Source organism: Carassius carassius, chromosome 2 (assembly GCF_963082965.1).
Source record: "Carassius carassius chromosome 2, fCarCar2.1, whole genome shotgun sequence".
Classification (NCBI taxonomy): domain Eukaryota; kingdom Metazoa; phylum Chordata; class Actinopteri; order Cypriniformes; family Cyprinidae; genus Carassius; species Carassius carassius.
The window spans coordinates 878,496-896,224 of NC_081756.1; the positions used below are offsets into that span (position 1 = coordinate 878,496).

Below are 17,729 nucleotides of genomic sequence, written 5' to 3' on the forward strand. Positions count from 1 at the left end.
ATCTATAGAATGAACATTATAATATTACATCTTTTAATGCATGCATTTTTTTAAACAATATCACTGATGTTTTTTTATTTGGTACTTTAATAAAAAACTGTGAACTGAAATGCAAAGTGTGAGGTGATTCATTAAAACATGACACTTGGCACAAATACAACTGTCTTATTTTCATCATCACCCGTCACACTGACATGTAGCTCCTGACTTCCCACAGCTCGACACATTTAATGAGCATTAATCAAATAAAAAGAGCTTAATAAAAGAGCTTAATAAAAGCAATCAGAGGTTTGAACAGTTGAAGTAAAGACTAGACGATTCTTTCAGTATATCAGTTTATCTTTGAGACGTGATCTTCTGCTGTATCTTGATGTGGAAGAGGGAATCCTGCTAGGACTAAACTGGAAAACACTTATTAACATTAATCTTTTATTATGAGTTTGACATTATGAACTGCTCCACACTATCTGTGAAGTGCTTTCAGTGGAAGATTAGGAAAAGTGATATAACCACGATGTAGTGATAATCTCACACTGCTGCTGCATTAATGTGTTTAGTTTAACTAGTGATGATGCTTAAAAAAGTTATTTAGCATTTTTGATCCAATTTTGGTTATGATCATACAAGTCGAATGATGTTAAAATCACATCTGACGTCACATCCGGTTCATACATCACAGGAAATGGACGGTTGCATTGTGGGATACTGCATATTTAATCGATGTTAATGTAGGTATTCCACACATAAAGCAAATGCACACACTGAGCACAGTTTACACACTGAATACTTCACATGAATATATGAACACTCAAACTCTGACTGGTGGGAAAATATTACTGTGTCTCCATCTAGTGTTCATCAGAGGAATGCATGAGAACATCAGAAACATCCTTAATATGTGTTAATTATTCTGCTAAAATAACTGAACAGTAGATATGATAAGGGTATTTATATTAGAGTTTACAGCAGTCAAGATGACATTCTGTTTATTATAAGCATGTGCTGCCGTTTTGTCATCTGCAGCTTTAAATGCTCTTTAAACTCAGGTAGTTTCTGATTGACTGTCAATGATCAGCTGAAAAAAAGTCATACTGAAAGTGAGCTACCGATATAATTCCTCTGTGTTGTTATCATTATAGTTGTGGCGTAAACTCACTATTCTTTTAACACCTCTGGTGCTCCTAATGAGGCGGTCAAAAACTAAAAATTTGAAATGAATGTGCTACAGTTTAGTGTCATAATGTCTTATTATTTCATAAATTGTATTTTAAGGGATTTTATGGTACCAAAACATATTTATGGAACAGTTATGATCTATTTATTTGCAGTTAGCCACTTTTTGGGCATAGACCTGAAAATGTAATTTCCACTGTAAAACAGTCGTAAAACTTGATCAGTATTTAGTGTGGTCATGCATTATCATAGATCATAACATATTTATCTGAACGTCATCAATTTGTATCAGTGAACGATGAGATATCATATTGATCACAAATACAGTATGGAATACCACAAGGCTCAGTACTAGGGCCGCTACTCTTCACGCTTTATATGTTACCCTTGGGAGATATCATCAGGAAACATGGTGTTAGCTTTCACTGTTATGCTGATGATACTCAGCTCTATATTTCTTCGCAGCCCGTTTAAACACACCAATTTGAAAAACTAATGGATTGCATAGTCGATATAAAAAACTGGATGACGAGTAAATTCTGAAAAACAGAGGTGTAAATTATAGGAGCTAAAAACTCTGCTTGTAATAACCTAGAACACTGTCTAAGTCTTGATGGTTGCTCTGTCAATTCTTCATCATCAGTTAGGAACCTAGGTGTGCTATTTGATCGCAATCTTTCCTTAGAAAGCCACGTTTCTAGCATTTGTAAAACTGCATTTTTCCATCTCAAAAATATTTCTAAATTACGGCCTATGTCAAAATTCAGAAATGTTCATCCATGTGTTTGACCTCAAGGCTAGATTATTGTAATGCTTTATTGAGTGGTTGTTCTGTATGCTTAGTAAACAAATGACCATATTAGAATAAGCTCTTATTGCATTATAATCCTCCACGTCCGCTGCATTCTCAAAACTCAAAACTCAAAACAATTTGATAATACCTAGAACTGGGAACACTTCCCATAACACCCGATGTATGCCAGTGAGCCGACCGAATGTAGAGCCTTTCTAACGCAGTGTGAGGTGGCTTTGTCCCTGCAGCCACAGACTTATGCGGAGGACCGTGCCGCATCGCCTATGTTATTTCATTGCTGACAGGGCGCGCTCAGGAGTGGGGGACCTACGTCTAGGAGGCTGGGTCTCCCTGTTGCCACCGGTTCGAGCTATTTAAGGAGGAGATGATTAAGCTCTTCGACCAGTCAGTTTTTGGATGCGAAGCTTCATGCCTTCTCACCACTATCCGCCAGGGGAGGAGAACAATGGCCGATTTTGTCATAGAGTTTCGCACCTTTTCCACCACATGCGAATGGAATGAGCCTGCCTTGGTCGCACGTTTTCTGGAGGGTTTGAATGTGGATCTGAGTGAGGAGCTTTACGCTCGTGGTGCACCGATCCAGCTCGACCAACTGATTGAACTGGCGATTCGCCTGGATAGATGCTTTGAGCAACGCCAAAGGGCTCGTGCAGCTCCTGCCCCTTTTCATGAGCCGCCTGCTGTTATGGCTAGACCTGAGCCAGAACCCAAGCAGCTGGGTAGCATTCGTCTCTTGCCAGATGAGAGACAACGTCGCATCTCCAACAGACTGTGCCTTTACCGCGGTGCTGCGGGCCACTTCGCAGCATCGTGTCCAGTAAAAGCCAGAGCTCGCCAGCAGACAGGGGAGTACTGGCGAGCGCTGCTGTAACATCCTCTCCACCCAAGTTCTGGACCACTCTGCCAGCAGTTTTTCGTTGGGCGGGTTCCTCTGTGACGTCTCCCGCGTTGATCGACTCAGGATCAGAGGGGAACTTTATTGATGAGAGATGGGCACAAGAACACAACATCCCTCTGGCGGATCTGAGGGGTAACACCACCGTCTTTGCCCTGGATGGTAGTGCACTGTCTAGGGTTTACCGTGTCACCGTTCCAGTGAGTCTCACTACCTCAGGAAACCATCAAGAGACTATTTCTTTTTTAATTTTTCAGTCCCCCTATACCCCCATTGTGTTAGGACATCCCTGGCTAGTCCAGCATAATCCTCATATTGACTGGGTCAAGGGAACCGTTTTGTCTTGGAGTCTTTCTTGTCATGTTAATTGTTTAATGTCTGTTATTCCTGTCCCCTCTTGTGCTTCTGTTTTTCAGGAGGAGTCTGGTGATCTGACTGGAGCCCCGGAGGAGTACCATGATTTGCGGGCGGCTTTCAGTCGCTCCCGGGCCGTATCCCTTCCGCCTCACCGTCCTTATGACTGTAGCATTGACCTCCTCCCCGGCACTATGCCCCCCCGCGGTAGATTGTATTCCCTCTCGGCGCCCGAACGAGAGGCTTTAGAGCGATACCTCTCCGAATCTCTTGACTCAGGGATTATTGTCCCCTCCTCCTCTCCTGCTGGTGCAGGTTTCTTCTTTGTGAAGAAAAAGGACGGGTTGTTGCGTCCTTGTATTGATTATTGAGGGTTGAACGACATAACGATCAAAAACCGCTATTCCTTGTCCCTTATGTCGGCAGCTTTTGAGATCTTGCAGGGCGCAAGGATCTTCACAAAGTTAGATTTACGTAACGCATACCATCTTGTCCGCATTAAGCAGGGGGACGAATGGAAGACCGCGTTTAACACCCCCATGGGTCACTTTGGATATCGCGTTCTCCCGTTCGGGCTGGTCAACGCCCCCGCTGTATTTCAGGCATTGGTTAATGACCTCTTTGCGGGACATGTTAAACGTCTTTGTATTCGTGTACCTGGATGACATTCTCATTTTCTCGCCCTCACTCGAAGTTCATGTTCAACACGTTCGCCAGGTTTTACAACGATTACTCGAGAACCATCTTTTTGTCAAGTCTGAGAAGTGTGTGTTCCACTCTCGATCGGTCACTTTCCTGGGATCGGTGGTCTCTGCTGAGGGCAACGGCATGGATCCCGAGAAAGTGCGGGCAGTTCTTGATTGGCCCGTTCCCGAATCCCAAGTGGCGCTCCAGCATTTTTTAGGTTTTGCTAATTTTTTACAGACGATTCATACGTAACTTTAGTCAAGTGGCTGCTCCTCTATCAGCCCTCACCTCGACTAAGTCTCAATTTGTTTGGTCTGAGGTGGCGTAAGAGGCTTATGATCGACTCAAGAAATTATTCACCTCCGCGCCTATCTTAGTTACCCTGGACCCTGAAAGACAATATATAGGTGAGGTTGACGCTTCCGACGTGGGAGTTGGGGCTATTCTATCGCAACGATCTTCCCTAGATGACAAGGTTCACCGGTGTGCTTTTTTTCCCCATCGTCTTTCTCCGGCTGAGCGCAATTATGATGTGGGTAATCGGGAGCTTTTGGTGATTCGGCTAACTTTGGGGGAGTGGCGACACTGGTTAGAGGGAACCTATGTTCCATCTGTCGTTTGGACTGACCATCGCAACCTTGAGTACATCTGTTCCGCCAAGAGACTTAACGCTCGTCAGGCCCGCTGGGCATTATTTTTTGGTCGTTTTAATTTTTCAATTTCGTTTAGGCCGGGGTCTAAGAACCTTAAAGCTGATGCCCTCTCACGGCAGTTCGGCTCCACAGAGGAGGCTTCGACCAGGGAGGCTATTATACCTCAGCACTGCGTGGTCGGAGCTGTCATCTGGGAAGTGGAACAGACTGTGAGGAGAACTCTTTCACTGATTGACAGGCCCCCTCGTGCCCCGACGGGAAAGTTATATGTTCCCGAGACGGCACGCTCTTCCGTTCTCCAGTGGGGTCATGCCTCTAAATTAGACGCTCATCCCGGGGTTAGGGGTACTTTAGCCGCTATTCGTCGGAGATTTTGGTGGCACACTAGAGTGAGTGCCGACTGATTGGGGCTTCCCCCAGTATGTCGTCAGGATTCCATCCTCAGACCAACGGGCAGGCCGAACGGACCAATCAGATCCTCGGACGTATGTTACGCAGCTTGACCTCTCGGAACCCTGCTTCCTGGTGCGATCAGCTGTCCTGGGCCGAATATGCCCATAATTCCCTACCCTCGTCTGCCACTGGGTTATCCCCTTTTCCACCCGGAATCTGCCTATTCAACGAGGGCTCTAAGAAACTAATGCCCCGTTTTGTCGGTCCTTTTACCATTTTGAAAATTGTTAGTCCAGTAGCAGTCAAACTAAAGTTATCTCGCCAGTTATGTCGGGTACATCCTGTATTTCACGTATCCTGTGTCAAACCTGTCATTCGCGCCCCCACCCGTCCTACCCTTCCTCTTCTTGACGAGGTGGAGTCCCTTTACAGAGTTTGCAAGCTACTTGATGTTCGTCCTCGGGGGCGTGGCCATCAGTTCTTGGTGGACTGGGAGGGCTACGGTCCTGAGGAGAGGCAGTGGATTCCGGCTCGGGACATCCTGGACCGCCCGCTCATCGAGGACTTCTACCAGGCTCGCCGGGCCCTTCCCTTGGGAGCGCCGGGTGGCGCTCATTGAGGGAGGGGTACTGTCAGGATCTGGGTTGTTTCTCTCTCTCTCTCTCTCTCTCTCTCTCCTCTCTCACACTCCAATGCGCGCACACCTGTTTGCGCTCTGTCTTCACCTGTTGATCATCGCAATCAGCACTTTCGCAATCAGCGCTCTCTCTATCTTTGGTTTTGGTTTATCCTTTTGAATGACGAATATTTACTATTGATAACTGCTGATATGGACAGCTCGTTTCTCTCTCTGTTTTCTTTTTTAACACTGTAAACCTGCATTGACTCATTATTGTATAAATTACATAACAAATAAAGGTGATTTAACTTGGTCTCTTTTAAAAGAAAACACTTCTTTAAGATTATTGCTGAAGTGAAAAGGTAAGTAAAACACGTTTTACTCTAAAACTGAAAATCAAAACAAAAAATCTAAATAAATCTATAAAAAGGTGTGTTCCAAATTTGAGGTATATATATATATATATATATATATTCATTCAGATTTTTTTGGGTGCAGTACCAAACACTTCCACTAGATAAAAATCATTTCTCATTCTAACTTGTTCGTATCCAAAAATATTTAAAGTTGGACAATTTTTCAGGACCATATAACCTTTTCAAATGATGTCCTTTATTTTTTTGTGTGTGCGTTCACAAATTGTTACCAAGTTTCATACCATTCCAATGACGTAAACCATTATATATATCAGTCTATAATCAAGTTTCACTTTTTGAATTGAATTAGTTAAATAAATCAACTTTTTGATGATATTCTAATTATATGACCAGCACCTGAATAACATGTATCAGTGAGTGAAGAGCACCAGAGGCTATATAGCATTTATTACGACATGCATGTGAGCTTGTGATGTGTGTGAGAAATATAAATCAGAAAGGACACCAGATACACACAGACTAATGTTTCTGTGTTTGTAATTTAATAAAAAGGCATGACAATCTGAAATTCAGTTTTTCTTCGCAGTGACTTTAAGCTCTGTATTTGTCAAGATATCGTCTCTCTAAAATCTGATATACCTTTACAACAGCATTTAAGAAAACAACTTTTAAACGTGTTACTTCATACAAGTCATATTTACAGAATGTACATCACACAATGAAAACAGTTTTAACAGCTAATATGATGTTAGGATACGTCACTGTACACAGATCAGAGATCAGACGACTGTACAGGAGAGAGCGAGGAGATTCAGTGTCCTTCTACAGTCTGATTTCATCAATCAATCGTGCTCTGATTGGCACAGGTGAGCAAAACAAACTCCAATAGAACGAAACACCAGCTGATCTCCAAACTCAATGATCCCTAAAACACGGCGCTCCTGTTGAGCTGGACTGATGAAGCACAGAAACAAGTGAATGAGATTGGGTTTAATACCGGATTCAGCCAGACGAGGTCTATATATAACCAATAAAACAACAAGAGTTAAGGCAACCAACACTTCAGAACACAGACGGATGAATCTCACTAGATATCTCAGGTCAACCCCAACTAGAAAATAAAAGAAGCCCGTTTCTCAGACCACTGGGAGTTTCTGCTTTTTAATGGTATTATTAGCTGCAAATATTATTAATGAGAATATTAAAAAATAAGAATGATGTATTTATATCAATGCATTACAGTAATGAGAATCAGTATTGATACTGATAAACAGAAAACACAAATCACTGTTGATCTGACTGTGAAGTATGATCTGGGCGTGTTGTTGGTGAGATTGATCCTGATAGAGAATCAGACTCAAGACGCATGAGGTGAGACTGAGAAAAACTGGTCCCAGATGATCCAACACTGTTTAACAACTGAGAGCGAGAGAGCCAGTCCGCACCCATCAGTGTGTAAAAACAGTCCTTATAGAGAGAGTTATGATCGGTTCATCACTGCTGTGTTTCTGAGGAGTCTGCACACGTGAAACAGAAACGGTCCTGGAGTCACACACACACATGGCGATGTGTGTGTGTGTGTGTGTGTGTGAGCATGCAGTGAGTGTGTGAGCTTAGAAGAAGAGTTCAGGAAATATCCAACACAACCAGAGACTCACCGAGCTGAAGTAATCTCAACACAACTCTTTTCCACACGAGTTCATCAAGATCACAGCAGTCATGTGACACTTTATTCTCTGATGATGTTAAATGTGCAGCAGTTCAAACAGAAGTGGATATTTTAGTGGGAAAGAGAGCACACAGGCTGCTGTTAAGATACTTGTGTGTGGCGTTTTGGCACTTGGCTGAGATATTAAAGATGGCTCCGGTGAATCTTGGTTGTGTTTTCGACAGAAGCGGTCTGCGTGAGGAGAGTGAATGATGAGGTTAGCAGACGTTAGCGGCCGTGTTCCCGTCTCGTCGTCCCTGTTTCCTCAGCAGCTGGATGCGGTTGTGGCAGTAGAACTTGATGGCCCTCCAGTCGCGCTGGTTACTGACCAGCAGAGGACAGAGCTGCAGGCAGCGCTCACAGTCTGCTTTAGCAGGAACACGCAGCTCCATGATGTTCCTCTTCAGGTGCGTCTCCACTGCGACTCGCTCAGCCTCCGACCACGGCCGCTTCAGCACACCGCGCTTCCCTGAGACACACACACACACACACACACACACACACACACACAGTTAACACTGACCTTATGTTTTCAGGATTTCTCAGAGGGCAGGCTACAAGTATAACTCGTTTGAAGTAATGGTGCTTCATATAACATTATCCAAAGAAACAAATGTTAATGATAAATCCCCTGTTATGTTTGTACTGGCTACTGTATACAGGCCACCAGGGCACCATACAGACTTTATTAAAGAGTTTGGTGATTTTACATCCGAGTTAGTTCTGGCTGCAGATAAAGTTTTAATAGTTGGTGATTTTAATATCCATGTTGATAATGAAAACGATGCATTGGGATCAGCATTTATAGACATTCTGAACTCTATTGGTGTTAGACAGAACCATCACTTCTAACACAAAAGACTGCTTTTTAAGTTATCTTCCTGATGTATCCAAATTCCTTAGCATATCCAAAACCTCAGAACAACTTGATGATGTAACAGAAACTATGGACTCTCTCTTTTCTAGCACTTTAAATACAGTTGCTCCTTTACGCTTAAGGAAGGTTAAGGAAAACAGTTTGACACCATGGTATAATGAGCATACTCGCACCCTAAAGAGAGCAGCCCGAAAAATGGAGCGCAGCTGGAGGAAAACAAAACTAGAGGTATTTCGTATTGCTTGGCGGGAAAGTAACATATCCTACAGAAAAGCATTAAAAACTGCTAGATCCGATTACTTTTCTTCTCTTTTAGAAGAAAACAAACATAACCCCAGGTATTTATTCAATACAAAAACTGGATGACAAGTAATTTCTTACTGCTAGATTCTGAAAAAACAGAGGTGTTCATTATAGGACCTAAAACCTCTGCATGTAATAACCTAGAACACTGTCTAAAGCCCTATTCGGACGGGACTAGTTTTACAGGGGGTCTTTAGAGAAATATGTGTTTCACGGACGTGCTTGGTGATTTTAATCCCGTCCGAATCTGCCACGTCTGTGTTTTTCTCACACAACCTCTCTGATAATTCCAGAGCAAATTACCTACTGTTTTTCAGCACACTCAGTGATCCTCTGAGAAAACTAATCCTGTCCGAATGCGAATGTCTCTGATTGCTGGTGATATTTTATTTCACAACGCGTTTCCTCAATCACTCAATGACCTAGGATCAAAATACATTGCAGATATGTTCACTAAATATAAGCCTAATAGAGCACTCAGATCACAAGGATCGAGTCAGTTAAGTATACCTGATATATATTTCAAAACCTATTGCACTCCACTGTATACTGCCCACCTGTGGTGTAATTCTAGTGAGTCGAAAATGAAAAAACTTCAAGTGGCTTATAATGATGCACTGAGAATTGTGCTTGAAATACCTAGGTGGAGTAGTGCCAGTGAAATGTTTGTGTCTAACAATGTGCCCACTTTTAATGCTGTTTTAAGAAATTTTATGTATAGATTCATGTGCAGACTGACGGGGTCTAAGAATATGATCATTGTGTCCATAGTTGATGTTTCTAAGAGTGACACAAGGTACACATCTTGCTTTTGGAAACATTGGACCCGAAGCCTGTATATGTTTTAATGATGCCTCACCTGCATCATACTTAAATGTTTTGTATTGTCTTGTATTTATGTATATATCTGTACTGTGTTGTCTCTATGGACCTCTGTGTCTTGAATAAAATGTTGATTGATACCAAGGGTTCACACAAAACAAGGGGAGTCCACCTTTAGTTACTATGCTACCCGCAGCTTCCAGAAGAGATCAGATGTGCTAAAACACTAGTCACATTTAAATTTTGATTTAAAACTCATCTGTTTATCTGTGCATTTACTGAATGAGCACTGTGCAATGTCCGAACTGATTGCACTGTATTTTACATATTCACTGTATTTTATGTAAAATCATTTTCTATTTTTAACTGTTTTAAATTCATTTTAAATAAATCAGTTTTTAAATTGCTTGTTTTATTTTTGTGATTATTTTTCTTCATGATTATTTTACTTTATGTACAGCACTTTGAATTACCATTGTGTACGAAATGTGCTATATAATTAAACTAATAAACCCTAGATCACTCAAACCAAAACCATTAACAAACACTTCTGTTAACAGAAATAAAATCAATGCTAACTGAAATAAAGAAAGAGTTTTTTTTCCAGCTAGCTTCCAGGGCAGCATTTTTTTAGTTTAACATGATATACTAAAAAAAAGAATCCTAACTATATAGACATATAAAAAAAAAAATAATAAAATATATATATATATATATATATATATATAGTTACAGAAGAGAATTAGGGCCAAGTAATAATAGAAAGAAAAAAAAAATCTCTCGAGATTAAAGTCATTAAATTTAGAGAAAAAAAGTTTAGATAAAAATGTTGAGATAACTCATTACATTTTAATTTTAAATGAATTAATAGTCCAAAAAGGTTGAGAATAAACGGAGAATAAAAAGTTGTTAAATTTCAAGCAAAAAAGTCAAGAATAAACACATGTAATCTCATTGGAGGCTGTTAATTAGTGTCTGCGGTGGGGGGGTGGGGTGTACCAGCTGATACGATCGACTGGGTTCAAGTCCATCTTTAGTCAAACTCACTTTTCTTCATTAAATATCACATCAGAGAGTGAAAATCAATGGCTTACCAAGTGTTTGATAATAGTGTATTATGTAGGTTTAGTGTTACTACAGTAAATCCACTGTAAATATTACTGTGTGGCTTGAGAAGTGTTCTAACTGGACGGTTGTCAGTGTTTCTCCTGTTGTCTGTCTCATAGATGATATTTAGGGAGGTTTTCACTCTCTACTTGCGGTGGGTAACCGGTGAGGATTACTGCTGCTCTCGATTGACTTCTGTATCCTGTAACTTGTGATGGATGTGACGTTTAATGAGGTGACTGACCGGTCTTGAGCGGAGCGCTGCGTCTCTTGAGTGCTGCTGACGGTGAGCTGCTGGACGGATGAGGACTGCTCTTCTTCAGCCGCGGCGCTCGAGTACTTGACCCTTGCTTCTTCTTCTTCACAGAGTCTTTACTCTTACTGGCCTCTCCATCAGAGTCCTCCGAGAACGAGTCGGCAGAGTTCCCCGACATCACTAACACACACACACAACACACACTTCATCACATAGCTCCTCCACGGGGCTGATATACTCAAATACTACAACAAAAAGTCTATAGTCAGAATAATATGATGATTTACTGCTCAAGAAAACATATTTTTGTAAAAACCTACACTAAAGGATAAATTAGATTTTTTAAAAACACTAATATTAATACTACAATTAATATTATTAATCGTAATTATAGTAAGGATGCATTAAATGTGTGTGTGTGTGTGTACCGTCCAGCTCGAGGCAGATGTGCTGCAGGCTCATTCCTCTGAACAGCACTCCCTCTCTCTCTCCGTACAGAACCACTCTCCCCACGCGGTTCATCAGCGCCGGGTCCTGACCAATCCGAGCGCAGCTCTGGGTCACGTGATACTCGCTCTGCAGGAAGTCCTCCAGGCGTCTGGTGGCTGTGCCCGGCGTGCGCTCGCCCTCCTCCAGCAGCAGCAGCTGGGTCAGGATGGCCACCTGTCGGCGTGTTCGGGGGGCGGTGAGCGCCGCGGGGTTCTTCGCACCGCTAGAGCGCGCTAGGCTACGCAGCAGGTCTGTCCCGCGCAGAGGTGTGGCCGGGGAGTGATACGGCCGAGAGAACACATACGGGCTCTGGGGATCCACACCCACGTCTGCAGACGTCTTCAGGAGCAGATCCAGACAGGCCTCCGAGTGCGGAGGAAGGATGAGCGTCTGGACGCGGCCTCGTTTGCCCAGGACTCCCACCCGCGGCAGCAGACAGAGCACGGCGCGCTCGAACGGGGACAGAGCGGCCTCCAGCGAGGGAGAGGAGGGAGAAGCGCGGCCACGGTAGTCCTGCACCGAGAGCTTGGCCACTTCACACTCACGGTGACGGTTGAAGAGGATCAGCAGAGCCAGGCTGGAGTGACAGAGCAGACGCCAGGCCTCGGCCGACGGAGGAGCGTGGGACAGGGACAGGAACGAGGCGTGCTGCTGCCGCCGGAGATACAGCACCAGTGTAGAGAGAGACGACAGCAGAGGAGGCATGTGACCGCTGCAGGGACACAACACACAGTGAACTGATCAGAGCTGAACCCATCCAGGAGATCCACAGACCCATCTACACACTCTTACAGACATTAGTGCTTCAACCAGTGCTGGGGAAATGATCCATTACAATACTGTGTTACTGCATTAAAAAAATTATTAGTTGCATTGCTTTTTATGGAAAGTAATGCATTGTGTTACTTTTGTTGTCACCTGAGCTGACCTTGCTTTGTTTTTAATAACAAAAACCTGAGAAGTTACACTTTTTGCAACTGTAAAGCGCCTGTCACACCAAAAGTGACATTAATGAGCATCTCTGTACTCATTCCTGGGGACAGAAGAGGAATTGTAACTTAGATAATGCAATGTAAATTTAAAAGTAAGCCATTACTTTACTAGTGACTTGAAAAAAGTAATCTGATTACATAACTCACGTTTACTTGTGATCTATTACCCCCAACACTGGTTTCAACTACATTAATAGAGTAACACTTTAGACTATTAACTAGTTGGTTATTAGCATGCACATTACTAGCATACTGGCTGTTAATTATTACTTATAAATCAGTTATTAGTGCATTGTTCTGCATGACCTTATACTAGATCTCTTAACCCTAGTGAAACCGCACTCCTGTGGGTTAAGTCCTGCCTCTCCAATAGATCCTTCAGAGTGTCTTGGAGGGGTGAAGTTTCTAAGTCACACCACCTTGCTACTGGGGTTCCTCAAGGCTCAGTACTTGGACCACTTATCTTCTCAATCTACATGACATCATTAGGATTTGTCATTCAGAAGCATGGCTTTTCTTATCACTGCTACGCTGATGACACCCAACTCTACCTCTCATTCCAGTCAGATGACCCGACGGTAGCTGCTCGCATTTCAGCCTGTCTGAGTGACATCTCTAGCTGGATGAATGACCATCACCTTCAGCTTAACCTTACAAAGACAGAACTCCTGGTGATTCCAGCTAACCCATTGCTTCATCACAACTTCTCTATACAGCTGGGCTCATCAACCATTACTCCTTCGAGGACAGCCAGAAACCTAGGAGTTGTGATGGATCATCAGTTTAGGGGCAGCTGTGGCCTAATGGTTAGCGAGCCGGACTAATTACCAGAAGGTCGCTGGTTCGAGTCTCTGTGCTGGCAAGAGTTGTAGGTGGGTGAGACTGAATGAACAGTGCTCTCTTCCACTCTCAATACCCATGGCTGAAGTGCCACTGAGCAAGGCACTGAACCCCCAGTTGCTCCCCGGTGCTGGATCTATAGCCGCCCACTGCTCTGGGTGTGTGTTCACTTCTCACTACTGTGTGTGTGCACTTGGATGGGTTCAATGCAGAGCATTGCAATTCCGAGTAATGGTAACCATACTTGGCAAATGTCACGATTTTCATTTAAGCTTCACAGACCACATACTGTTACAACGATTTGCCTTATACAACATTAGGAAGATTAGACCCTTCCTGTCAGAGCAAGCCACCCAACTTCTTGTCCAAGCTCTTGTTCTCTCCAGACTGGACTATTGTAATGCTCTCCTGGCGGGCCTTCCTGCATGTACTGTCAAGCCTCTGTAACTGATCCAGAATGCAGCAGCGAGGTTTGTCTTCAATGAGCCAAAAAAAGCTCACGTTACTCCTCTTCTCATCAGGTTACACTGCTACCAGTAGCCGCTCGCATCAAATTCAAGGTACTGATGCTAGCCTACAAGACGACCACTGGCACGGCACCAACATACCTAAACTCACTGTTTAAATCTTATGTGCCCTCCAGAAGTTTGCGCTCTGCAAGTGATCGACGCCTTGTGGTACCATCCCAAAGAAGTTCAAAATCACTCTCACAGACCTTTTCCTGGACTGTGCCCAGCTGGTGGAATGACCTCCCAATCTCAATTCGTACAGCTGAGTCTTTACTCATCTTCAAGAAACATCTAAAGACTTATCTTTCTCGCCTGCACTTAACCAGCTAATACTAGCACTTACCTTTTCTTTTCTTGTCTATTATGATGATACGTGTTCTGTGCTAGACTAACTGAGACTTGTCATGGCACTTGTATACTGTTGTTGTTCTCTTGTTGGTCTGATTGCTTCTATTGTTCTCATTTGTAAGTCGCTTCAGATAAAAGCGTTTATGATTAAATGTAAATGTAAACTCCTGCCCCTAACTGAATCCTGATTTGTTTAATATCTCAGCAGATGTGAATTGTCCAATATTGGAACCGATTTTCTACCAACGAGCAGTTAATTGTTGCAACCCTATTTCTCACACTTTTTCTCCATGAAACCTGAACTCAGATGAACTCACCTCGTCATTTCACCGTCCTTGTCCTCTGTGCTTACGTCTTCTCTCATGTCGACCTCCTCCTCCTCCTGTTTCCCGGGCGTTGGAGGCGCCTCCTCCTGCTTCTTCTGCGGCTGTTCTTTCTCTTTCTTCGGTGGCCGTCCTCTCCTGGCGGGAGGGTTGGGTGAGACGGTAGGGCTCTTGTTAGCGGCTGGCTTTTTAGGCGATGATGTTGAGCTCTTTTTTGAGGTACTGGAGGCAGGAGGCGGAGACAGCGAGAGCGAGAAGGAGACACCTCCGGCTTTCGGGGCTGAAGACGAAGAGTCTCGCTCGCGGGAGAACAGGGAGGTTGTTCCCAGGGAGGACGAGGGCTGAGCGGGAGAGGTGAAGGGGTGCGAGGAGGTGGGGGGGTGCGACAGCTCCATGGCAGCTCGGACCTCGGGCTGCTGCTCGTGGTGTTTCTCCAGGTGTCTAGCGAGGGAGCGGAAGTGACGCCCGCAGTAGGGACAGTGCTGTCTGCGGGAGAGCGTGCCACTCGCACCGATGTTTATGTTGATATTATTGTTGATGTTTGTCGTGGGCGGGGCTAGAGGCTGCTGGAAGGGCGCTGGTGAGGAAGGGGCGGGGCATGCGAAGGACAGGGGGCGGGGCTGGGCCTTCTTCTTGACGGTCGCAGAGGTTTTGCGTTTCTTGCGGCGTCTCATCATGCGTCCACGCAGGTCCTCCAGGTCCTCTTCGTCGTCGTCGTCATCATCGTCGTCGTCTTCCTCCTCCTCCTCGTCCTCTCGGTCGGAGTCGCTGGCCTCGGAGTGAGACAGCGGAGAGGAGGAGGGAGACAGAGACCAGGACGGCGTGAGGTAGTCAGAAACAGTGAGAGACAGAGGGAGTGAACCCGGCTCCTCCTCCTGCAGAGACACAGGCCAGCTGTGAGACAGACGGTCTCGACAGAGAAACAGCTTTAAATGGGAAAATGTTCCTACACAAGAGAAATCTCTCATAGATTCTGGGTCGGTTCAGATGATTTTGTTGTTGTTTAACAAACATAGCAGCAGCTTATTTAGGATCATAGTAGAGTATTATAGTTTGTGTTAAAAGGGTCATATAATGCGATTCACATTTCTCCTTTCTCTTTGGAGTATTACAAGCTCTTGGTGTATACAGAAGATCTGTAAATTTACAAAGACTAAAGTCTCAAATCCAAAGAGATATTCTTTATCCAAGAGTCCTCCTAAAACACCTCGTTTAAACACGATATCGATGATAGCAGATGTTTTTATCAATAGTCAAGATGATATTAAGCTCATTCTCTTATAAACGTATTAAGTTTTATTAATAAGTATTATTATTAGCTAGCCTATAATAATTTGGCTATCATTTTCAAATTGCCTTGCTACTTCACCTCAGCTCCGCATTTCACAGGCATTTCACGCAAATGAGGATTAGAGCCTGTAGCCGGTGTAGAAGTCTCCATCCACAAACAGACGTACATCGTCTGCAGATATAAGGTATTGCACTTTAACAAGTAATCTGAACAGCCTGTATATGTGCAATATTTTACGAGCCCTCACTAACTGGGTTTAATGCCACAGTTATGTTAGAAGGCATCTCATTCTTGTTTCTGTGGTGGTGCGTTGGTCTCGTGCATGAGGCGCGCAATAAAACATTTGTTTGACTTATGACGAGTTTATTTTTCCTGTTTATTTATTTTAACTAAGTTTCGGTTCACGTAACAATTTTTTTACTATAATGTTTTAGTTTTAGTTAACTATAATATCCCTGCGTTTATGATCTTGAATATAACTAAATAATAAAAAAATAGAAAAATGTTACTTACACAATATTTCACTGTATTTAAGAAACAAATTATAATTTTCTTTTAGTTTTGTTGACAACAGCAATGTTTGAGAAGCTGGTTGATGGCTGGAGAAGAAGTTCAATCCTCCAGTGTCAAAGGTTCATGATCTACAATCTGCCTTAACTCCAGCTCTGCATGTAAACACAGTCAGTGTGTGTGTGTGTGTGTGTGTGTGTGTGTGTGTGAATCACCTTCTTGATGGTGCTCTCTGGGTTGAATCCACAGTCAAACCCGCGCGGGGACACTGCAGTGTGAAAGCCCTGTGATTGAACAGATCATGAGTGAGTTAAAGGTTACACAGATGTGTGGAGAGTACAGTAGAGAGTGTTTCAGTCGTTCACCATGGTATTCTCTCCCCAGTCGGTCAGGCTGTAGTCCACGGTGATCTCCTCTCCTTTGGCAATGTCTCGAATGGCTATGACGACGAGCCGGACCTGACTCCCACAATGCACCTCTCTGATCCTGCAGTTGGGCGGGGGGTGGAACAGCACGGGGCCGCGGACGCCACTAGCGCCCTCTTCAGCCAGCTCGGGCACACTGCAGCACACACACACACACACACACACACACACACACACACACACAGAGTCAACACTGCTCAGGACTGAGGAGATCACTCCTCCAGCGAATCAACACAAAAGTGGCTTTTTATTTCATGATTCTGTCTTTTTTTCTCATGAAGTCTTATATATCTTGCAGTTATATCTCAGAAATGCATCATAAAACACTCACATTCTTGAGATAGAAATTCAGACTAAAACAATTAGCTGTATTTTTCTGTTGCAAACTTCAAGAAAAAAGTTAAAATTACAAGATATAAACTCAATTTAGAGAAAAAAAAAAGCTAAAACTGTAAATTATAAAAACTGAATTATGAAAAGGGTCAAAATTGCGAGATATAAACTAAGAATTACAAGATATAAAAGATGTAAACTTAGAATTATGTTTAAAAAAAAGATTGTGAGATATGAACACATTATGAGGAAAACTCATGAGCAATATTTCTGAGAATCTCATAATAAAAATAAGAAAGTCAGGATACAGTCAAGTGTTGAAGACTCTTGTTGTATTGTAACTGTGTGTTGTGAATAAGCTTCCTCAGGTGACAGGCTAACAGCGCAGGCACTTCCTGTCCTGACAGGAAGTGGCCTGCTGAGTGGAGCGGGTCTGTACCAGAGCTGAGGGTCTGTGAGGAAGTAAGGGCTGTCCGGAGGAGGAAGTCTGTCTTCAGATCCCTCCGCGTACTGATCATCTCCTACACACACAAAACACACATTTAAACAACACATACACATACATCTGTGAGTACCATTTCTGATCCATCAGACTTTTACTGACTTGTATAGTCGATTTATTCAGAGACTC

The 17,729-nt window shown here is 43.4% G+C and overlaps 1 protein-coding gene across 1 annotated transcript in view; it reads right to left on the reverse strand.

Annotated features, from left to right (window-relative positions):
* Positions 1–7,161: 7,161 nt before the first annotated feature.
* The window catches only part of LOC132099545 (uncharacterized), a 12,187-nt gene continuing 1,619 nt past the window's right edge, over positions 7,162–17,729 (reverse strand). The window contains exons 3-9 of the mRNA XM_059505758.1: positions 17,538–17,619; positions 16,706–16,901; positions 16,556–16,624; positions 14,534–15,414; positions 11,467–12,239; positions 11,027–11,218; positions 7,162–8,142 (exon numbers count right to left, since the gene is read on the reverse strand). Of these exons, the coding sequence (XP_059361741.1) occupies positions 7,892–8,142; positions 11,027–11,218; positions 11,467–12,239; positions 14,534–15,414; positions 16,556–16,624; positions 16,706–16,901; positions 17,538–17,619 (2,444 nt within the window). The 3' untranslated portion in view covers positions 7,162–7,891. The remainder of the gene's footprint in view (positions 8,143–11,026; positions 11,219–11,466; positions 12,240–14,533; positions 15,415–16,555; positions 16,625–16,705; positions 16,902–17,537; positions 17,620–17,729) is intronic.